Below are 25,253 nucleotides of genomic sequence, written 5' to 3'. Positions count from 1 at the left end.
ACTGAAAGCAGCAACACATCTACTGAGAGCATCCAAGACATGATCAATAGGATTAAGGTCAGGAGACCAGGGTGGCTGGATAGTCTATATATATAATAGTCTCTTCTTGAAGATATTGGTCCGTGAGCTTTGCTCAATGAAGACAAGCATTATTATTATTATTACGTGACACTCCAGAGAGTCCAAAGATATAAGCAGTTAATAAAACATCTTTTGATAAAATTGTTTGGTGTTGTTAATACCATTAAAAATAAGTCATGAATAACTGTCAACACCTAAGCTTATCTGTTAGACTTGGGTCTCATATTGTACCCTTGAATGTCTGATATCAGTTGATATGATATTCATGGGTACAATATGAGACCCAAGTCTAACAGATAAGCTTAGGTGTTGACAGTTATTCATGACTTATTTTTAATGGTATTAACAACACCAAACAATTTTATCAAAAGATGTTTTATTAACTGCTTATATTTCACTGAATTTCAAATCAGCATCATTAGAGCACAATACAGCTTGTATATGCGACAGTGAGTAAGTGAAACAATACAATTGTAATGGACAAAAGATCTAAAGTCCTATTTTGGTGCCTTTAATATTGTAAAAAAAAAACAAAAACACATTACAGCTATGTGCTAGTTGCTCTTAAGGTAACAGCATTCCAAATTTCTGGCAAATTAATGCAACCATATTTGTTCAGGTTAGAAGAATTCTTCAAAGCCATGGCTGACTCAAAAAATAATCTTTCAGATCTGTAATGATTCGTTTCAGATTCGTTTCCTTCATATAATCCTGTGTGAAGGGGTGGCCAAAGCATGGTCTGCCAGTCCTGATTAGCCATAGTAATAGTAGCAAATGTGTTTTTTATGTTTTTCCGGGCGGATGTTAACTAATCTTCTTGTTTGTCCATAGTAGGCCAAGTCACAGCGAACTTCATACACTCCAGGGTGTGCTAGAGGCCAAGTATAACCTTAGGCAAGTGAATCAGAGTTGCTAAGTGGATCAGAGTTAGCTAATGCAGCCAAAAAGAATCCTACAGAGTTCTTTTGATATGTAGCCAGCAAAAGAAAGAATGATTATGGAAGGATGACATTGATTAGAGAAAATGGTATAAAGACAGCTGTAGCAGAATGTGTGGTGGAGATACTTAATGAGAAGTTCATAAAGATCTTTCAATCTTGTGAATGTGACTTCATGGACAGATTCAGAGCAGTTGTTGATCGGGAGGAGAGATTGACTGTAAATGAGCAAGAGGTGTTTGGGGAGTTGAGTAAACTAGATGTAAATAAGGCTGTGGGACTTGATAATATATCACCGCGTATTCTGAAGGAAAGTGCCAGAGAGTTGACACCTGCCTTGACATATTTTTTTAATACGAGTCTTGCACTTGGTCAAGTTCCTAAGGAGTGGAAAGAGGGCAAGATTGTGCCACTTCATAAAGGAGGTGATAAAACTCAAGCATCAAACTACAGGCCTATCTGTGTGTCAGGTGTTGTAGTTAAGTTGTTGGAGAAGCTTGTGAGAACTAGGATCCAGAGTTGGGTAGACAACAATGGTATAATCTTTGATGGACAGCATGGATTTTCTAAAGGGAGGTCATGTTTTAGTAATCTACTTACTTATTACAATAAAGTGACTGCTTCCTTGGACAGAGGAGAAGGATACACAGTAATATACTTGGATTTCGCAAAAGCTTTTGATAGAGTACCTCATGATAGCTTGACAAGTCAAACTAGAGCAGATGGGGTTGGATATTAGATTGGTGCATTGGATTGGAGACTGGCTATCTGATAGGTATCAACAAGTTGTGTATGGGGGTGCGATATCCAGGAAAAGGAAAGTCACTAGTGGAGGCCTCAGGGGTCTGTTTTAGGGCCATTACTATTTAACTTGTATATTAATGATATTGGTGAAGATTTGGATGGAGATATTCATGTTTGCAGATGATGCAAAATTGGGATGAACTATGATGAGTAGAGAAGATGTTGTGGCCTCCTTACAAGAAGACTTCAATAAATTGAGTAATTGGGCAAGCAAACGGGGATGCGAGTTCAATGTTGCAAAATGTAAGGTTTTAAAATTTGGAAAACAAAGATGGGATGCAGAATTTATGCTTGGTGAGAATATATTATTGGAGGTAGAGGAAATAAGAGATCTGGGGTTGATAGTGGATAAGGATCTAAAATTTAGGGGACACATTGCCAAAATTGTGAAGACAACACAAAGGCTTCTGGGAATGGTGTGGAGGACACTGACGTGTAGAAGTAGGGAGATTCTTGTTCCGTTGTATAAGGCTTTGATTAGGCCACACATGGCCTATTGTGCCCAGATTTGGTCACCAGGTTTTCAGAAGGATGAAGAGATGTTGAAAAGGGTCCAAAGGCGACTGACTAAGGTAGTTTCTGACCTCTGGAATGTTGAGTATGAGGAAAGATTGAGAAGATGTAATTTGCAGAGTCTGGTGGAGAGGAGGAAGAGGGGAGATATGATAGAGACCTACAAGTTGGTAAGGGGTTGTTATAAGATCAATGGTGGAGAAGTTTTACAGAGAATAGTGGGAGATCAGGGGAGAACCAGAGGCCATCCCTGGAAACTGTATAAAGAGGGTGTGAGTAGGGGAGCGAGAGGCAGGTTTTTTTTTGTGCGGAGTTGTGAATGATTGGAATGCCTTGCCTGAGAGTGTGGTGTCTGCAAGGAGTTTGAGTGTGTTTAAGGCTCGGTATGATGAGATGTGTGTGTGATAAAAGGACCTCCCAGATGAGTCTTTGACTCCATGAGGTCTTGGGATAATAATAATAATAATAATTTAACATTAGGTTTGAAAGTGGTGCGAAGGTCATGTTTCATCAGTACTTTAGCTATCTTTCCTGATGTATCTCTTACATAGAGAATAGAAATGGTAAAGTTGTGTTCTGTGTATTAGGGGAGGGAGGAGTAATGGGTACATAGACACATAGATCTTTTGTCCATTACAAATGTATTGTTTCACTATTACGTATACAAGCAGTGTTGTGCTCTGATGATGTTGATTTGAAATTTAGCAAAATATAAGCAGTTAATAAAACATTTTTGATAAAAAATGTTTGGTGTTGTTTAATACTGTAAAAATAAGTCATGAATGTTACCCAAGTTTAATAATAAGTTGATGTTTTTTTGACATTAAGTCATGTAAAGATATTATTATATTATTGTAGGCCTATATGATTTTCACAATATTAATTTAGTATATTAATATTAATTAATTATTAATATTAGAATTATTAATTTTTTACAATACAATCTTAGATTGCCGATTTACGATACAATCTTAGATTAGAAGGAGGGAAGGGAATGGAATATATATATACAGCTGCTGAGAGATTAACTGAGGTAGCACGTAATGGGGGGATATATGATGTTTGAGCATGCTGGATCTGATCACAGCATCACAGAACTTAACAGTGACCAATTTAGCTATGCCCACCACCTGCAGAAAGTGATTATGTAGTCTTGACCTGGGAGATTTCCAGATGTGCAGAATATTCTGTTAAGAGGGGATATACATTACTTAGAAAGGTGTCAAGGCATCACATTCCTCCAATCTATGCTGGCTACAAACACCTTGCTCATGGAGGAGGGGGGGAGATTTATTTCCAAGTAGTGTATGTGAAATTACAAAGCAGATGATCTTGGCAAGCTGATGAGTCACCTTTCATCATCAGAATGTATAAGAATTTGGAAAGCGAGAGAGAGAGATGTTAGAGGTGCAGGGGAGGTGACTAAAGGGTATTTAATGAAAGCAGGATTAGAATGTATATCCAGAGTCAAAAGAATAAATCAGGCAGGTTTAGATCGATGAACAGCTTCATTAAGCAGGAGTTGCAGACAGTACAGCATGTCCATGAGCAGGACAAAGCAAAAGAAAGAAGAGTGACCTGTGTGGTAAGGAAGGCCAAAGCTAATTATGAAAAAAAAGCTAGCAAATGAGGCCAAAAGAATTCTTTTATATGGCAAATAAAATAAGGAAGGACTTGGAAGGACGATTTTAAAAAATGCTGGTGGTAGTGAGAAATATCCACTTGCTAAGCTTTCTTTGTATGAGTTAAATACAAATATAATAAAAAATACTGAATACATACTGCTTTAATTCTGAAATTAACACACTTTTAAAATGAACAAATATAAACAGACTTAAATAAGTGCATTTTATGCATTTATGAAATAGTTATTTCATAACTGAATGCAATTTCCATAATGTGACCTCATTTATATTTTGTATTGAGATGGTCACAGATTGATATCATGGTTTTAGTTTTGATATGAGAACTTGCTGAAATATAATTTTATAGGCAGCTAAAATGTTTTCCACATTATAAAGAAAGTATAATTATGTTTTCATAATTATATTTTCTTTATAAGGTGCTTTTTCTTGATATCTATCTCACCTTTATAATTCATTTATTCCTTAATTTCTATTTATTTGTAATATCTCCCAATTTTAATTCTAATCTTTACATACATAATTTTTAATTATCATCTATTTTCTTAATCTATCTATTCTCCTATATTTCTTAATTTGTATTTATAATTCCAACTGCTCCATATGCCTTTAAAGTATAATAAGTTTGGAGCTAAACTAGTTATTATTATTAATATCTGACCTCCATGGAGTCAAAGGACTTGTTGCAGGAGATCTGTACTCTCTCATGCAAAAAGATCACTAAACCATGCCTTAACCCAGCACTGGTGAAGTGGGAAAATGTAACAAAAGTGGTAAGGTGGGGTCCCACAGACCCACCCTAATAATGTAGTTTATTATAGAAATCTATATCTTTTTAATCATCTGTGGATTCTTCTTCACAGTCTTGTTCTGTATCAGACTCATGGTTACTAACTAATTCTAAATCAATTTTGCTATCATCATCTCCACTAAATGGCTCCTTGTCTGTCAAAGCATTATCTATAAGTTGACGGAACTTCTGTTCTTCCTGCTTTTAACTCATTTGGTATACTCAAAATATCCTCTAAATATTTAAGAAATCGTATTTGCTTATAGTTGGTATGTAAAAATATAGAAGACCCGGCAGTAACGATAATATTTTAGTAGAATATACATGAAAGCAACTTATGTTTCAGAAGTAAATATAGTCACACTTTTGGTAAGGTGGATCTGGTGGCCCCCAGCACACTTTACACCTCTGCACACTAAATTTGCTTGCACGCAACAGCCTGTCGTCTACGGCATCGAGTAGCGGGCTACAGAAGAGGAAGCTATACTGAGGCATGACTCACTGCCATGCATTGTTAAAAAGTTATAGTCAATTTAAAATCTTTGGGGTCTGTGGCACCCCCACCTTACTAACGGCAGGTTAAACCCATTCGCATTTTCCACACTCACCACACTTTCTGGCAATGCATTCCACTCAACAATTACTCTCCATGCAAAGAACCAGATTCTCACTCCCCAGTTTATATCCTCCTTATACAGCTTCCAGAAATTGCCTCTAGTTCTTCCCTTGCCTCCATCTACTCTATAAATAATCTCCTCCACATTAATCTGGTAACAACCCCTCACCAACTTATATATTTCAATCATATCCCCCCCCCTTCTTCAATTCACAATGCTTTGTAAGTTGCATTCCCTCAATCACTCTTTGAATCTGACATTTCATAGACCTGAAAATGACTTTGTGAATCTTCTGTGGACACTCTCTGACACATCCTAATTCCCTTGAAAATCAGATGATCAAATCTGTGTAGCAGTCCATATGTGTTGATCAAAGCCTTGTACATATCTCTTATACATAACCTCTGCTTCTGCATGTCAATGTCCTCCTCATTATTGCCATAATCCATTGGGGTGTTCTCACAATTTTAGCAATGTGACCCTAAACATTAAGTCTCTGTCCATCATCACTCCCAGATCAATCACCTCTGGATGAGGTGAGAGATCTGGTATCATGGTCCATATCAAGACCATGGACTTTGCAACATTAAATTGATAGCCCCACTCACATAGTCTATTCAGATTCTCCTGCAAAACCACAATGTTTGCTCTACTTCCCAATTTTGCATCATTGTCAAACAGCTGTAAATCTCAAGTTAAGCCAATCCCAATGTCATTAACATACAAGTTAAACGATAATGGTCCCAAAAGACACCCTTGTGACATTCCAGTAGTGACTCTCCTCTTTTTTGGGACTTATACACAACCTGATGATACCAGTCTGACAGCCAATCAGCTATTATCTCACTAGTCTGCTATATAATCCCATCTGTTTCAATTTAGCTACTAGCTTGGAATGTGACAGTATAACCAAGGCTTTTGAAAAATCCAAGCACACTGTATACAGATCTCCTTTATCAAGTGAATTTATCACCTGGTAATATGTAAGAAGATGCAAAAACATGACCTGGAAGAAAAGAAAAGTAAATGGTGTGGAATTTTTGAAAATGGTATGGTGTTGTGAATGTGGTATGTGTGTGTGTGTGGGAAGATGTCACAGATATTTATGTAGAGAGGCTGAACAAGAGAAAAGAGAAAGTGTGGGTATGTAGAAAGTGTGATATTCTGATGGACCAAGAAGCATGTTTAAATATGAGTAGGGAACATGGTGTATTAACTGAAATAGCAGTTGAAGAAGAATTGTGTGAATGTTCAGAAAGTGTGTGGAAGTGATAGCAGGGATCTACTGATGATAAAGTGAATAATAATGACATTGAAAAGTACAATGAATAGCAAGGTGGTAAGCAGGATTGATGGCAAACAAGCATATGTAACTGCTGATAAAATAGTGAGAGTAAATGACAGTGAAAAAAATGACACAAGATTTAAAAGCAGAGTTGGTTAAGATGAGAAATCAGGCAGATGAAAAATGAAGAGAAATGTAGATATGATAGAAGAGTGAAGACAAAAACGAATTATATCATATGATAAAAGTAATGAAAACTTGCAACTGGCATTGTATTGGAATTCAATTATTAGATGTGTATAAATGAGAGAATGTGCAAGGCTTGTTTTCCAGGAGGAAATGAGGTGTTGGATAATGTGTAAGTGAGCAAAAGAGTTGTTAGCAGTAGCAAGGACAAATGACTTGACTGGGAAGAAGGCGAATGTAAGATTGGAAATCAGGATGTTGTTGAGAAAGATAAAGGATAATAGTATGATAGAAAAGGTAGTCAGTGTGTTCCCTGGGTATTACAGTGAGATGAGATGGAGAGCAAGGATTATGAATGATATGTTAGCAAAAATGTGTGAAGAGAAAGGAATGTAGTTTGATAATGTGTGGAATGAGGTTGAAGGAAGAATAGATGGAGAGACTGCTACTGCAAAGGAGAATAATGAGTGCAGAGAATGAATCTGAGCAAGTAAGAAGCGATGTGAAAGAAAAGGAGAGTAAGGAAGTACGGACTGAAGTGGTGCTTATGAATGAAGAGTAGGTAGCATGATTGTAGAGAATGAGAGAACAAATATCTGCAAGCGAAACAGGGTGGACAGAGGAACACAGCATGAGAAAGATTCATGCTCAAAGTGCATGTGGATACATGCCTAGACAAGAAGGGAATGGAGCTGGTCTGGGTTGTAGGGAAAACAGATGAATTCGAAGAAGGTTCTGGGATGAGTAAGAAGAAAAGGAAATGGCTTGAGGTATCACATCTAATAAGTGGTAGCAACGAAACTTGTTAGTGATCCAGGAATGAGTTGTTATGTTTCATATGAATGCTAAAAATATCAGAAACATGGGGAGATTGTTGCACTGATTGAGTTGGTTCACCCAAAAATTGTTGAAATAAGTCAGATATGGTTGGATGAGGAGAGCCTCCATAACTCAGTCGGTACAGACGAAGCCCTTTGGTCAGAAAGACCTGTGTTTGATTCCTGTCCATAACATGAGGAACCTTAATCCAGTCTTTTTCAACAAAAGGTGAGTTAGCCAGTCTCATATGGAGGTGGGGGGGGGGGGGTATTGATCTGAAAACTCATGTTTTTCATACCCCAGTACAGGCACACTGGCCCTATGAACACCCATGGATTTACAGCTATGAATACTTACAACGATATGTAGAAGAGATATAAGGTCCTCACCACATGAGTCACATCATGGTGGTCAACCTTTTAAATAGGAGATGAAAGAAGAAAAAGAATGAAATACTTAAATGTTGCTGTAAGATCTGGTAATGTTGTGACCATGAAATATATAAACAAATTATCCAAGCAAATATGAAAAGGGTGATCATTATGGGTGATTTTAATTATGCCAATATAGACTGGGATGACAAGATAGCAACTGGAAGTAAAGTAAAATGAGTTTCTCGAGTTTTTGAATGACAACTACCCCAGACAGTATGTAACAGAGAGCACACAAGAACTGAGGATCTTGTATTTGATCATCTCATGAGAGGATGTTATTATACATGAGATGTGAAATCTCCTTCCAGTTGGTGAGAGTGACCATGAAGTGATTATCTGGGTGGTTGCCAGCCATGTGAGGACTTCTGTGAGGAAAGGGTATACGTGAACCTACAAGGCAAGTGATTATGAGAAGCTCAGGAGACAGCTTGCAGCTATAACATGAAATATGGAGTTGGATGAAAAGGAGCTCAGTGCTGCTTGGTATTCTAAATGTATTCCAAGTTATCATTCTTGAGTGTTCTTTGTAAAGGAGTACAAAGAACACTCAAGGATAATAACTTGGTTGGTAATGGCAGCAAAAGTGCAATATGAGCAGCACAGCAGTTAGTTAATGAAGCCCAAAAAAATTCTACAGAATTCTTTCGATATGTAGCCAGCTTAAAAAAAAAAAGATTATGGTAAGATGACATTGATTGCAGAAAATGGTATAAGGACAACTGCTGTGGAGGATATAATTGAGATAGTAAGATTGTATACTACTTCATAAGGGAGGTGATAAAATTTGAGCATCAAACTATAGGTCAATCTGTGTGTCAGGTATATTGGTTAAAGTGTTAGAGGGCTGGAGGGAACCAGTATCCAGATCTGGGGTGACAAAGGTAGTATTATTTTTGATGGACAGCTTGTATTTCTAAAGGGCAGTCATGTTTCAGTAATCTACTTCCTTATTGCAATAAGGTGACAGGTGCATTGGACGATGGAGATAGATACCCAGTAGTATACTTAGATTTTGCAAAGGCTCTTGACAGATTACCACATGATAAGTTGATAGTCAAACCAGAGCAGATGGGGTTGGATATTAGACTAGTGCATTGGATCACAGATTGGCTATCTGATAGATGTCACCAAGTTGTGTATGAGGAACAATATCTCAGAAGAGGAAAGTCACTAGTGGTGTGTCTCGGGGGTCTACTTTGAGGCATTTTGAAGACTTAGAGATATTAAGAGACCTGAAAAGAGATATTCAGTTGTTTCCAGATGATGCAAAGATTGGAAAAACTATGAGGGGACAGAGCATATGTTACTGCCTTATAAGAAGACTTGAGTAGCCTAATGAATGGCATGGGAGTGGAGATAACAGTTTAATGTTGCGAAATGTCAGGTTTTGAAATTAGGAAAATGGAGATGGGAATGCAGAATTTACTCTTTGTGGGGATATACTTACAGAGGTGGAGAAAGGGATTTGAAATTTCATGGACACACTGCCAAAATTGTGAGTACTACCCAACAGATTCTTGCAATCATGCAGAACACACACTGAATTGTGGAAGTAAAGGAGATTCTTGTTTCATTGTATAGGACCTTGTACAATTTACAAAGTATAGTGGACAGGAGAAAGAGGTGAGATATGATAGAGACACACAAGTTGTTAATTGGTTGTTATAAGATTAACGTTGAAGAGGTTTTTCATAAAATGATGGGAGATGGGGTTAGAAAAAGAGGTTGTCCCTGGAAGCTGAATGAGGAAGGTGTGAGTAAAGGAGAGAAAGACATATTTTTTTCATGGAGAGTTGTGAAGGATTGGTGTATCTGCAGAGAATTTGAATGTGTTTAATTTCTTCCTTATATGACAAAGGACCTTCTAGATGAGTCTGCCATGTGGTCTTAGGATAACAATAATAATTGGAATAATAATAATAATGACCTCCCCTAAAAAACCCATGCTAACCGTCATTTAGAATGCAGCTGTTATTCTGATTCACTTCTGAATCTTAGTCCTCACCAACTTCTCTAAAACCTAACAACAAGCCCAGACACACGGATTGGCTTTGGGACTCACCTTGTTGCAAGACTCGAGTTAAACAGATTTTCCAAAAGTGCCATTAATTCTATAGAGAATTCCCTCAAGATGTGTGGGGATATACAGCTACTTTTCCCATAATATATATATGTTTCAATTTCTATTTGTAACCTCTTCTGTCTTTAATCTATTCTAACTTTTAATTCTCTTCTATATATGTATTTTTTACTGTAATATTCCTTCATTTTCTAAACACACACACACACACACACACACACACACACACACACACACACACACACACACACACACACACACACACACACACTTCTGTAACCATCTATATTAACTCTCCTCAGAACCTTTTCATAATATTCCTCTAACATCCCCATCCATTTCCAACATCAACCTATTATCATTTTAAATTTTCTTTCTTTTATATATATATATATATATTTTTTTTTTTTTCTCTCTAATATATTCAATTGCTATTTATTTATGAGCATATATATTTTCTATACTGCTCTGTTGAATCATTTTTTATTTCACACTCTTTTTATATCCTCCCATCTTTCATTTCTCTCCCTCCCCATCCTCCAATCTTTCTAGCTTATTCTAACTAAATATTTTCTACTCTTGGATATTTGTAGTGAGGTTGGAGGATTTTATTTCAGCTTAAAAGAAATTTCTTAGAAAAATAGTGAGTCAAATGACAATGGTCTCTGGAGGATCAGATATAACTATGAGTTTTACCAACTCTATAAAGAACATACAGTATCCAGTTTAATCAAGTTCAAAAAGTTGCAGTAGGGAGAACATGTTTTTAAAATGGAAAACGAGTGTATTTTTAAGAATAATACAATCACTGAATAAATAGTAACATTTTTGTTAAAAGATCAAAATGAAAACCAAGATCAAAATAGATGAGAAGCAGGGTTTTTTTGCATGCAGGATGTGAATGATTGGAATTCCTTGCCTATGAGTGTGGTGTCTGTAGAGAATATGAGTGTGTTTAAGGTATGGCATGATGAGCTGTGTGTGTATATGACAAAAGGACCTCCTATATGAGTCTTTGACTACATGCGATCTTTGGATAATAATAATAATAATAATAATAAATTCCATTAGCAAAGATAGGCAGCAACGAAGGTGACAAGCACAGGAGATCAGTGCATGATTTCAGTTGTCCAAACAGTATAAAATATATTCGTTCTCCAATAAAATTATCTAAAAGTTCACATTCAGTGTTCTGAATGCTCTGGAAAACAGAAGATCAAAATTTATTTGAATGCAAAAATTCAGCTTTCAGTGTCTGATTCTGCTTTGGTTTAGTTCTAAGTATTATCATTTTCACTTTATTTATTGCAGCAGTAAGTCAGAGAAAAGTGCACTATATGATTTGATGTATTAGATTTCTTTTCTGAAAAACAGGAACCAAACTTGGAGTTCCTTTCATTTACAAAATTCAATCTCCTAAAGAAATTCACAAGTAAGGTAGAGAAGCCATCTACCTTTATTAGCATGCCTTAAAGCATGATATCTAAAATTTGAATTTATAAAAAAAAGACAGAGAACACACACATCTCAATGAATTCTGATGTGTTACTGGGTACCATTCCTGTCTTAGGACTATTCCTGGTGCTTTCTCTCTCTTTCTCACTCACTCACAGAGAGAGAGACCAGAGATTCACATTGTGATAGTGATAACAGTGACTAGTTTGCATGTCGCTGAATACATATAAATATTCACAAAGTGAAGCTCCAATTTTGTCATATTTATTTTAGTCTTCTAGGACACTTCTGATTGAATCAATCCAACGAAATCTTGGTCTTCCACCAGATGTTTTCCTGTCATCTTGGCATCAAACACCTGATTTTCTAACTTTTCCTCTCCCATTCTGTTTAATGCCACCTTAGATTAGCTCTGCTCACATATTTATGCCAATATTGAGTTCCTTTATAACATTTTCATTTTTAATATGGTTCTGCCATTGATGCTAGCTGTTGATTCCTCTAATTTTTCTAAGAACTTTCACATATGTTAACTCCAGTCTTTGACCATGTGCTTTATTTCTAACCCAACTCTCAGATCCACAACTTAAACTGGATTGAAAAATTGTTTAGTATAATGCTAGTTTAGTGTTTTGGCCGGTTTTTCTCTTATTCTGAATAAATTTATTAAACTGGCTCCCAATATATAAGCTTTGCTTATTCTGTTGTCTAATTCCATATTTAATTGGCCATCTTCATTAAAAACTGTTTTAATAGCAGAAATATTTTACTTGTTCTATAGGTTCTCCATTGAGAACCACTGAGAAACAATTGTAACATAAAGGAGATTATTCAATGTACTATCTGCGAGATATATGCTTTGCGGAAAGCGGTTGGAGTCTGGTTAGATGATGATAGTGGAGTGAATGTGTGCAGAAAATGTAAGGAAAATGAGGAATTAAAGTGTGTTTCAGGTCTTGAGTGTGATATTTTTGTTGAATGTCAGAATGTAGAAAATAGCGATATGATAAGAAATTGCAAGGTAGTACCAGAGAGATGTGAGGGCAGTGTTGAAAGTGAGAATGAAGATAATACAAAGCAAATGAATGGTTTAACAGATAATAAAAAAGATGAGATAGATGCAATGAGTGAGATCGCACGGTTGAGCGGAGCGATACATAGGACAAAGCGGCAGCTGGAGCGTATGCACAAATGTCTATCGAATGTACCAGCAAATAAAAAAAAAAGTATGATAAGAAAAATAAGAGTATGATTGTGAACATAAACAAAATGAAGGAGCGAGTGCTGTATGGAGATTCGTTAGTACAAGGTGTGATAGTTGAGAGTTTGACAAAATCGTACCAACCTAGTGCGACCATTAAGGACATAAGCGAGTCTATTAGGGAGCAAAAGCCAAGAGTGAAAGAAATGATAGTGATAGATTGATAGGTACAAATGATTTGAAAGGAGATAAAATGGATATGATAGAGGACCTGAAAGAATTGTGTGAGGTAGCAAAAGAGAAGAGTGAGAGAGAGTTGGGATGGTTAGTCTGTTGCTGCGGTATGACAGTGAAGAGTTTAGAAGGAGGGCCATAATTGCTAATGACTTTATGCAGGATGAGTGGTGTGGAATTTGTGGACGTGTGGAGCGAGTTTGATGAGTGAAAGGATCTATATAAAATGGATGGTTTGCATTTGAATGGATTCGGTGCAAGGAGACTTGAAAAAGTGTTGTTGAATGAAGTGGATGTGCAGAATCAGGGAAATTAGATTTATTATGGGGGGGAATAGATATGCAGACCTAAGGGAGGCAGTTGAGTGTATCAATGAGTATAATATGCCCGAGCGAATAAGAAGGACAACAAATCAGAATCAGATAGTTAGTATAAGGCATCAAGGCAGGGATGGGACTAACAAGCTTCTGCAATTCATGTATACTAATGCTAGGAGTATTAGGAACAAGAAGAAAGAATTTTTGGCCTCAATTGGCACTTCCAGACCACAGGTTATTGGCATTAGTGAAACATGGCTGATGAAAGATGATATAGTTAGTGGGATTGAATGTGAGGGATATAGTGTGTTCAGGAGTGACAGGGAGAACAAAATGAGGGGAGGAGTATTATTGATAATAGCTGATGAGCTACAGCCAAGGAGAATAGAAGTTGAATTGCAGGATAGAGAAAAGAGCACATTTGAGGTCATCTGGTGTGAGAATGAAGCTAGCAGAACAAAATATACAATTGGGTGCTGCTATAGACCAGGTGATGGAATAGATGTTGGAGATAGTATGCATAAGCAAATAGAAGAAATGAGTGGAAGGAGGGTAATTATTATGGGAGATTTCAACTATGGTAACATTGATTGGAAGGAGGAGAGGACACATGGGAGGAAGCAATTGGATTTTATGCGGTTATTAAGGGATAACTATCTGCGACAGCATGTAATGGAAAATACTAGTGGTCAGAGAGTGCTTGACCTAGTAATTGCATCTGAGGATTTGACTGTAACGAATATGACCACATTGTCACCAATTGGTGAGAGTGATCATAGGGTCTTGCCTTGGGAGGTGGCTAAAGGTGTGAAGTTTACAATTAAGACAGGGTACATTTGGATTATCGGGCTGGTAAGTATGACAAGCTTAGGAGTTTGATTGGTTCAGTGCCATGGCATGTAAAACTGCAAGGGCTGTATGTTGATAGTGCATGGGAGCTGGTTAAGAAGTGTTTGCAGGAAGCAATGGCTGACTGTATACCTAGAGTCCAAATAATAAATCAAGTAGGGATTAAATGGATGAATAACACCATTAAGCTTGAGCTGCAAAAAAAAAAAAAAAAAAAAAAGAAACAACTGTGGAGGGAATTTATGGAGAAAGGTGACCAGCAGGCACATGAACGGTACAAAGCCCAGGCCAGAAGAGTAACAAGTGTGGTAAGAAAAGCAAAAGCAGATTATGAAAGAACATTAGCCATACAGGCTACAGAGAATCCCAAACAGTTTTTTCGATATGTTGCAAGTAAAAGAAAAAATGTATATATACAGCAGATTGATTTTAAAGAATGCTGATGGTAGGGAGGTAACCGAATCAGTTGATATAGTAGAATTACTGAGTGAGCACTTTGCAAGAATATATCATCTGGGTGGTGACATTGCAGAAATGGAAGAACCAACAGCTTATATGAGAATTGTGGTTAATGAAGTGGAGGTGAATAGTCTATTACAAAACCACGATGTCAATTAATCTGTGGGATTGTATGGTATACCAGCATGTGTCGTATGAGAAGCGGCTAAAGAATTGTCAGTGCCTTTGACCATTTTGTTTAATTTGAGTCTAGGGTCTGGGTGAGTTCCAAGCGGGTGGAAAGAGAGGAAAATAGTTCCACTGCATAAAGGAGGTTCCGAGACTGCTGTTGAAAATTACCAGCTGATCAGCATATCAGGAATTGTTGTCAAGGTCTTGGAGAAAACAGTCAAGAGGAAAATACAAGATTAGATAGATGAAAATGGGATACTGTATGGGGGACAGCATGGTTTTGTGAAGGGTAGATCATGTCTCAGTAACTTGCTCACGTTCTATAACAGTGACGACTGAACTGGATAAGGGTAACGGGTTTACAGTGATTCTACTGGACCTTGCTAAAGCCTTTGATAGGATACCACATGGAATTCTAATCAGTAAACTGCAGTATATGAGAATGGATATAGGGTTGGTGAGATGGATAGGAGGGTGGTTGATGCAGAGATATCAGAGAGTGGTTTATTCAGGAGTAGAGGCCAAAAGATGACCTGTGACTAGTGGTGTGCCGCAGGATTCTGTTCTTGGACCACTACTGTTTAATTTGTTCGTTAACGATATAAGAAAGGATCTGAGAGGAACTGTGCATCTGTTTGTGGATGAGGCAAAGTTGGATAGAGCAATAGTGAATGCTCAGGATGTCAAAATTTTGACAGATGATTTGGATAGTTTGGACGACTGGGCTAAGGAGAATAGATGTCAATTTAATGTGGCAAAGTGTAAAGTTTTGCATTTAGGGTGAAAAGATTAGCAGCAGTATATCACATTGGTGGAACTGTACTTCAGGAGATTGACGAGGCCAGGGATTTGGGAGTGTTGGTGAATAGGGAGTTGAAGTTTAGGGGACACATCGCAAAAGTGGCAAAATCAGCTCATCAAATCACTTGGTTGCTGAAAAACACTTTAACAAGCAGAGACAAACAAGTTGTTGTTCCTCTGTATTGAGCCTTGATAAGACCCCATCTAAGACTACTTTGCCCAGATATGGGCACCAGGGTTTCTTCTTGATGGAAAGGAGGTGGAGAGGATCCAGTAACGAGTGACCAAGATAATAGCAGGACTATGGAATGAGCCTTATGAGAATAGGTTGAAGATTTCTAGGCTGCAGAAATTGGTTGATAGGTGGAAAAGGGGTGATATGATTGAGACATTAAAATTACTGAAGGGTTTCTATAAGATTAATTCAGAAGATATTTTTGAGAATAGGACTGGTAGTGGGAGGACTAGGGGCCATCCCTGGAAGCTTGGTAAGAGTGTGGTTAGCAAGGGTGTTAGAGCTAGGTTTTTTACTTGGAGAGTGGTAAAGGAGTGGAATAAGTTGCTAGAGTCTGTTGTGGATGCCATGACTATAAATGAGTTCAAGGTGAAGTATGATAGATACTGTGTGAATGCTGAATAGTTGTTCTTGACATGATGTTGGGTCTCCCTCGATGAGTCTAGGGGCTCCTTGGAGCTGCCTGTAATAATAATAATTGAGAATGCAGCTGAAGTTTTTCATGTTCCTGTCAGAATCACAATTTTGTTTTTTTATTGCCTGGTTTTCATGCCAAATTTGTTGCAACTGTTATTTAATTTAGTTAGAGAATCATGGAGACTTGCCCTGAATTTGTTCAGAAGTACACATCATCTGCATAAAGCAAAGAGCTAAATTTATATCCACAATACTAATATCCGGTTTAATGTTACTTTCTTTAATAATGCAATCCATATAACAAGAGTGGAAATAGTGTATTCACTCTTGTCTTACGCCTGATTTTACATCAAATCATTTTCCTGTCTTTTCTTCAATTCTAATTGCTAACTTACAACTTACATATTACTATTATTATTATTACGGGCAACTCCATATATTGACATATAGACTGTGTATTGCTCAATACAATGTTCCATTTATCCCATATAATTATAACATTCTGAAAAGCTTTTCTCTAGACACCTTGTCATATGCCTTTTCCAGATCTACAAAAATAAAGTACTGATTTTTGTTATAATCACATGATTTGTCAACTATTTGTCTTGACAAGCTCTATTTAGTCTGAGGTTTCTCTTCCACAATTTTCTTCTTTGCAAGTATACTTGCGTAAACCTGAACAGGAACACTCTTTAGGGAGATTTCTCTCTAATTCTCACATTCGAATTCAACCCTCTGATCATGACTTCGGAATTATGCAAGGTAGCAACTGTACAACTCTTATGCCTTTGTATTTGGGCATTTCTGGTTAAATATCATCTTATCTAGCTGCCCTTCAACATTTCAGGTTACAGATAGCTTTTTCTATCTGAAGTATTGATATGTATTCTTCATTGTATTCCTCTTGAATAATTTTTGTTGTGTTCTGTCATGTTTTTTCTCATGTGTTTTATTTATGCATTTCAAAGTAATTATTCCAGAGATCTAGAATGATCAGTTTTCATGTCACTTTTATCATGTCTGATTCCTTTTACAGTACTCTTTCCTTCATTTCTAAACTTTATCAATAGCTTCAGAACATTTATTGTTATTAACATTTGACCTCCATGAAGTCAGAGACTCATCATGGGAGGTGCACACTATCACACATAGCTTATCCGACTGTGCTTAAAATGATTCAACGTGTTTACATTAACAACACACTCAGGCAATGCATTTTACTCACCACTCACTTTTCATGTAAAAACCTGCTCCTCTCTCCTTTGCTCACATTCTCCTTATATTTCTAGGGCTGGTTCATGTTCTTCCATGTTCAATAGGTAACAACCGTTGACCAATTTATATGTCTCAATCATATCTCCTCCCTTCCTCTTCATGAGGCTGCAAATTAAATTCATTCAATTTGTTTTCATACTTCACATTCCAAGCACCAGTTGATACATTTGTGAATCTTCTTTGGACCCTTTCTAATATATACTCATCACTATGAAAACCTGGTGACCAAATCTGTGCACAATAATTCTTATGAGGCCTGATCAAAGCTTTATACAATGGAATCATAACCTCTTTATTTCTGCACATCAAGGTCCTTTGCATCATTGCCATTATTCGATGTGATCAATTCACAACTTTTACAATGTGTGCCCTATAAATAATAAATTACACAATAACCACAGTAATTATTATTATTTGACACCTCCAGGGAGTCCAAAGACTCATTGAGGGAGGGCACCTGCTCTACAACTCTGTCTCCACCACTCAATTCACCAACTGACCACAACTACACCAACACCATCTACCGCCGACCACCACCACTACTAGTATTTACACAGACAATCACAAACATCAATGCCCACGGCGGGATTTGAACCCACAGCCTTTTGGCTGGAGAGCGGATATGCTAACAACTCGGCCAGCCAGGCTGGCATACTTCAGATTCATCTTAATGAAATGAAAGTAGAGATATTTCGTACTGAAAATAACAGTACATCAACAGTGTGTAGAAACAAGCAATCAAAGGAACCAGATTACAAAGTATACAGCAGTCAGTGGTTTACCAATTAAAAACTGTTGCCATGTGCTAGAAATTAGTATTAATAAATAATTAATATTATTAAAAGCTATTTTTGATGGTTACATAAGATAAGAATCTTTCAAACTTTTGGGAGAGAGACAATTGTTCCAATTGAGATTTGGCCGATGTAAAAGGGCTTCGCAACTTTCTTTGAAAAGGCGTTCATATTTAAACCTGCATCTATGGAGAAGAAGAGCTTTATCCCACTGGATATTGTGTTTAGTGTCAATACTATGTTGTGCCAGACCAGACTTTTGAGGTTTCATGCACTCAATATAATATTGATGTTCAATATCTTAAAAAATGCTGAGGGTAGAGAGGTAACCGAATCAGTCGATATTGTGGAATTACTGAGCGAGCACTTTGCAAGAGTATATCATCCAGGTGGTGACTTTGCAGGAATGGAAGAACCAACAGCTTATACTGGAATTGTGATGAATGAAGTAGAGGTAACTAGTCTATTACAGAACCTCAATGTCAATACATCTGTGGGATTGGATGGTATACCAGCTCGTGTTGTACGTGAAGCAGCTAAAGAATTGTCAGTGCCCTTGACCATTTTGTTTAATTTGAGCCTCAGGACTGGGTGAGTCCCAAGGGGGTGGAAAGAGGGGAAAATAGTTCCGCTGCACAAAGGTGGTTCCAAGGCTGCTGTTGAAAATTACAGGCCAATCAGCATAACAGGAATCATTATCAAGGTCTTAGAGAAAATAGTCAAGAGGAAAATACAAGATTGGATAGAAGAAAATGGGATACTGTATCGGGGACAGCATGGTTTTGTGAAGGGTAGGTCATGCCTCAGTAACTTGCTCACGTATTATAACACAGTGAGCTGAACTGGATAAGGGTAATGGGTTTACAGTGATTCTACTGGACCTTGCTAAGGCCTTTGAAAGGATACCACATGGAATTCTAATCAGTAAATTGCAGCATATGGGGATGGACATAGGGTTGGTGAGATGGATAGGAGGGTGGTTGACGGAGAGATATCAGAGAATGGTTTACTCAGGAGTAGAGTCCACAAGACGGCCTGTGACTAGTGGTGTGCCACAAGGATCTGTTCTTGGACCACTGCTGTTTAATTTGTTCATAAATGATATAGGGAAGGATCTGAGAGGAACACTTCATTTGTTTGCGGATGATGCGAAGTTGGTAGGGCAATAGTGAATGCAGATGACGTCAAAATTTTGCAAGATGATTTGGATAGATTGGAGGTCTGGGCTAAGGAGAATGGATGTCAATTTAATGTGGCAAAATGTAAGGTTATGCATTTTGGGGTGAAAAAATTGACGGCAGTTTACTGCATTGGTGGAACCGTGCTCCAGGAAATTGATGAGGCACGAGATTTAGGAGTGTTGGTGGATAAGGAATTGAAATTTACGGGACACATTGCAAAAGTGGCCAAATCAACTCATCAAATCACTTGGTTGCTGAAGAATATGTTGACAAGCAGAGACAAGCAGGTTATTGTTCCTCTGCATCGAGCCTTGATAAGACCCCATCTCGACCACTGTGCTCAGATTTGGTCACCTAGGTTTCTTCTTGATCAGGAGGAGGTGGAGAGGCTCCAGAGGCGAGTGACCAAGATGATAGCAGGTCTGTGGAATCAACCTTATGAGAACAGGTTGAGGATTTGTGAGTTGCAAAAATTGGTTGATAGGCGGAGGAGGGGAGATATGATTGAGACATTCAAATTACTGAAGGGTTTCTTTAAAATTAATTCAGAAGATATTTTTGAGAACAGGGCTGGTTGTGGGAGGACTAGGGGACATCCATGGAAACTGGGCAAAAGTGTGGTTAGTAAAGGTGTTAGAGCTGGGTTCTTTTCTTTTAGAGTAGTGAATGAGTGGAATGCGCTCCCTGAGTTTGTGGTGGATGCTGTGACAGTGAATGAGTTTAAGGCGAGGTATGATAGATACTGTATGAATGTGGAATAGTTGTGATGAATATGATTTGGGACCTCCCTCGATGAGTCTAATGACTCCCTGGAGTTGCCCGTAATAATAGTAATAGTAATTAATTCTTTTTTCTACAGAATGGCCTGTTTGTCCAAAGTATGTTAGATTACATTCACACTGTATCTGGTAAACATCAGCTAATGATAGATGTGCCAGTTTGTCTTTTGTAGATGGCAACAAATGAGAAATTTTGTTGATCAGAAAATATGTGGGAATGAGATGATACTTCTTTAAAATTCTACTAATCAGTTCCGAGATGTCAGAAATATAAGGCATTGGAACCCTGCAATCTGATGAAGAATCCTGAGGTGTTGAAACATAGGAGTCAATTATCTGCTGGATTTGATTAGGGTTGTAACCATTAAATTAAATTAATGTTTTGATAGTGAGAAGTTCTGTTGTAAGCTTGAGGGAGAGGAATGCATGCCCTGAATATCTTGTCCACCACCACTCCCAGATCTCTCATCTCCTCTACTTCCTTTAAAATTTCCCTACCAAGTGTATACACTGCATCCCATCATTGCTTATCAAATTTCAAAACCTTACACTTTGCAACACTGAAATGACAGTTTCACTTATCTACCTATTCAATTCCTCCTGCAAGGTCATAACATCTGCTTGATTGTACATTGCTCTCTCAAATTTTGCATCATTTGCAAACAGTTGCATATCACCAATTAAATCTATCCTAATATCATTAATATACAAAATGAGCAATAATGGTCCCAATACAGACCCTGCAGCACACTACTAGTGACATCCCTCATTTGGGTTACTGCACCCCAATATACAACTTTCTCATACTTATTGGAGAGCTAGTCACCAATTCACCTGACTAGTCAGTTATCCAGTCCAGTGGCGCACTCAGGATTTAATCTTGGAGGGGGCTGAGTACTCATAACTTAATCTTGGGGATGGGGGGGGGCAGAGATGAGTAGACGATTTGAGAATACACATTATGCATTGCATACGATCTATGACTAAGCATCTGCAGTGATCGCCAATACATGATACCGGTGATCTCTGGCTTGGCACGGGCAAACAAAGTATTTCCCGAGCACTACTTTCCTTTGTGTTCACAATGGCTGTGATTCCCGAGAGCCAGAGGGCATTCCCACCTTTTGCGACCGTTAATTCAAAGTACAGTAGTATAGAAATAGAAGACACGACACAACAGAAATAAAAATAATAATAATAAAAAATTTCATTAGGAAAAGATTTTTGGAAAATTTTCTAGTCTTTTTTTTTCCCTTTTTCTTTTGGGGGGAGCCAGGGCCCCTTGGCTCCCTCCCTGGGTGCACCAATGATCCAGTCCCATTAATTTCAATTTATTTAACAGCTTGTTGTGTTGCAGTCTATCAAAAGCTTTGGTAAAATCTAAATATATGATCCCCCTTGTCTAATTGGTTTGTTACTTTGTTATAATACATAAGTTGGTAAAACACCTTTCTGATATCTTACTGAAGTTTTCACAGAACTTTTATTTAGCTACTTCTACACACAGCTTTGCTCTATTATATTTTTCTCTGTATGCTTTTAGGTTATCTGCCAACTTATTTGCTAGGAACTTTCGGTATGTTTTCTTCTATTCCAGGACTAGAAGTAACATGATAGTTCATGATAAGGCCTACCATATATAATTATATTTGTATTATGTTCATAACTGATATGAAACAGAACTTATCTGATAAGGTATATTAGACAAGCTCTTACAGGGCTTCAAAGGTCTCATCAAAAGAGTCATTTGTGACTTAATATTATGTTGTTTTTAAGAATAAGAAGTAAACAGTTTGCTCACCACTTCTGTCTACTAAAAATCTATTTTCTCTGGTCACTATACCCATCAACTTACCATTCTTCACAAAAATGCAATATTATCAAATCATCGTTATCAAGCACTCACATAATCTGTTCTTCAGCAGCCTGTCTTCTCTAAGTTACAACCCAAGAATTCTAGACAAAATCATCAACCATTTTTCTCCTAATTCTACAAGTAGCAATAGAAGCTCTCAGAGGAAATCTATTTCTCATATTCAAGGTTTCTTAATATGCTACTCATATTCAAGAGAAATCAGGTTCGCTTTACCCTCTCCCAAAGATATAGTACAATTGCTGTTGCCTAGAGTCTATCAACTAGTCTATCAACTTTCTACTTTGGATAATAAGCTGCTGCATCAGCATATTACCAACTGTATATTAAATTTAATAAATATCATAAATTTGGCCTTACAGAACATGGAATTAATAACATTAGCAAAAGGATCCTTTGGGATAATGCTAAGCTACCTAGATCTTTTCCACTGTCAAAAAATATGATTCACTCCAGATAGGTATACAATTATTGATACCATCCAGCAAGGTAGGAATTGTTAAGCTTTTTTTTTTTTTTTTTGTAAAATTCATTTCAAGCACTACCAGTCTGCTTATGTTGTTCAGTTCATTTATCATTCCTTTCATTGGTGTCTACTGAGAAGATAGCAATTTCGTCAGCAAAAAGAAAACTGATTTTTTTTTTCTAAGATACTGATATCCTCATTGGTCCAGTCAAGTTTTCTGAACTCCAACCATTAAACATGTAGCTGGAAACAGACTAGGGAGGATATTGAATCACCTTTCTTTCAGTGTAAGAAGCTGTTTAACTTTTGTTAAATATCTTGGATTAGTTTCATTTTAAATTTACATCTTGTTTGAGTGAAGTGTCTAAAAGATGAGCCATAAAATCAAATGCTATGTTACAGTTGATAAAAGCAATGTACAGAGATTTATTATTATTATTATTATTATGTAACACCTCCAGGGAGTCCAAGGAGTCATCGAGGGAGGGCACTTACTCTACAAGTTCAGTTTCCACCACTCCACCAACCGCAACTACCTTCATCATCTACACAAGTGCCATCTACTGCCGATCGCCACAACTAGTATTTTCACAGACAATCACAAACATCTATGCCCATGGTGGGATTCGAACCCACAGCCTTTTGACTGGAGAGTGGATACACTTAATCACTCGGCCAACCATATATTCATTATATTTTTCAATAAAAGTTTTTCTAACTCCTGCTGCTCATATGGCTGGTTTTATTTTAGATGGTCTGAGATTCTATTTTGAGTAACTGTAATGAATAATTTGAAGTTATGGGAAATAAGAATATTTGGTCTATAGTTATTTAATAACTGATTTAAAATTCTTCTAGTATAAGAGTATTATATTTGATTTTGGCTATTGACCTGAGATGAAATTATTGATAATAACCCTTGTAGAGTCATGCTGTTCAACCAAGTGAAAGAACTCTCCAGTGTCAACCCTGTAACCACCTCTCAACAGCTTAAAAGTCTCAATCATATCACCTCTCCTTCTTCTATCCACCAAACTTTGCAGTCCACATTCCCTCAGCAAATCCTCTTAACTATCATTATACAGTCCTGAAACCATCTTTATTATCTGCCTTTGTACCCTTTCCACAGTTAATTTATCCCCTTCAAGTCCTGGGGACCAAATCTGTGAACAATAGTCTAAGTGTGGTCTGATCAGAGATCAGAGATTTGCTATAAGCTCATAATACTTACCTTTAGCAATAGCTTCAATCCTCGGAAGGTACTCATGCATTTTTCCTTCAAAAAAATTGGCATCAACTGTAAAGAGGATCTTCGGTTCAATTTGCTGCAATCTTTCTATTACACCCTATAGTAAAATTGCAGTCATTTTTAAATCAAGGTAATTTATTAAATGTTTTTCCAATATATGAAATGACATTATTGGCTAATGCTATTAATAACTTATAACAAATCATTATCATGTTGGAGGCTTAATGGATTTTTTACAACACTCATAAAGAATTAAAATAGAATTTAATACTTCTATATTTCGTCCTAGTCACTAGGACATCTACGAGGATTACAAAATCAATTAATGTAACATATGCACAAATAACAAACAATACTAAGCCCAACCACGTGGGTGACACTAAAGTCCTATCTAGGTAGAGCGCCCTCTAAGGGCAGTAGTAGGTGGCCTGGAATGTAAGGTGGGAACTCTGGTGATGAGTGTTTCCCAAATCTTTGGAAGCTTAATGCAACCATATTTATTGAGATTGAGATTAACCAACCAAATCTCAATAAATATGGTTGCATTAAGCTTCCAAAGATTTGGGAAACACTCATCACCAGAGTTCCCACCTTACATTCCAGGCCACCTACTACTGCCCTTAGAGGGCGCTCTACCTAGATAGGACTTTAGTGTCACCCACGTGGTTGGGCTTAGTATTGTTTGTTATTTGTGCATATGTTACATTAATTGATTTTGTAATCCCCGTAGATGTCCTAGTGACTAGGACGAAATATAGGAGTATCAAATTCTATTTTAATTCTTTATGAGTGTTGTAAAAAATCCATTAAGCCTCCAACATGATGTCCTCACAGCACTTAAGCCTCTACACAAATAAACAAATCATTATGCATTATATTTTTACATTATGTATAAATATTTTTATATACAATTTAACGCTTATACGTTATTCAGTTGCTATATGCTTACACCCGATCATCTTGCAAGACAAAAATCTGGAGTTTCTTCTTCAAGCCATTCAGTATCATAAATCACGTTTGGAACATAGACACCCAATTGTTGGTCCATGTTATAAAAAACATTATATTTTTAATTTTCTTCTAATCTATTTTTATTTCTTTTTTTTTAAAGGGAACAGGTGATACTCTTTTAATGCTAAGTTTTTTGAAACTGGTCAATGGCTAGTGTGTACTTTCATCATCACTAGAGATGAATGATCTGACTAGCAGGAATAGACTAGAATGACATGAAAATATGGCAGAAAACTTCTGCCATCTTGTGTCTGTAATTACAATTAGTATATTATTTGTGTGTTTTAAAATTTTTA

General features: G+C 37.1%; 1 protein-coding gene across 2 annotated transcripts in view; it reads right to left on the bottom strand.

Annotated features, from left to right (window-relative positions):
• LOC150110047 (acetoacetyl-CoA synthetase-like) overlaps positions 1-25,253 on the bottom strand; it is a 515,069-nt gene that overhangs the window by 379,249 nt on the left and 110,567 nt on the right. For both annotated transcript variants that reach the window (XR_016548138.1, XM_090390896.1), the window contains exon 7: positions 23,929-24,043. Coding sequence is in view for 1 of the 2 variants with exons in the window: in XM_090390896.1 (XP_090247022.1) it covers positions 23,929-24,043 (115 nt within the window). In the remaining variant the exon portion in view is untranslated. The remainder of the gene's footprint in view (positions 1-23,928; positions 24,044-25,253) is intronic.

The sequence above is a fragment of the Typopeltis vanoorti genome, chromosome 1, assembly GCF_054136105.1.
Source record: "Typopeltis vanoorti isolate ZY-2024b chromosome 1, IOZ_Tvanoo_1.0, whole genome shotgun sequence".
Classification (NCBI taxonomy): Eukaryota; Metazoa; Arthropoda; class Arachnida; order Uropygi; family Thelyphonidae; genus Typopeltis; species Typopeltis vanoorti.
This window is presented reverse-complemented; position numbering and strand designations above follow the sequence as displayed.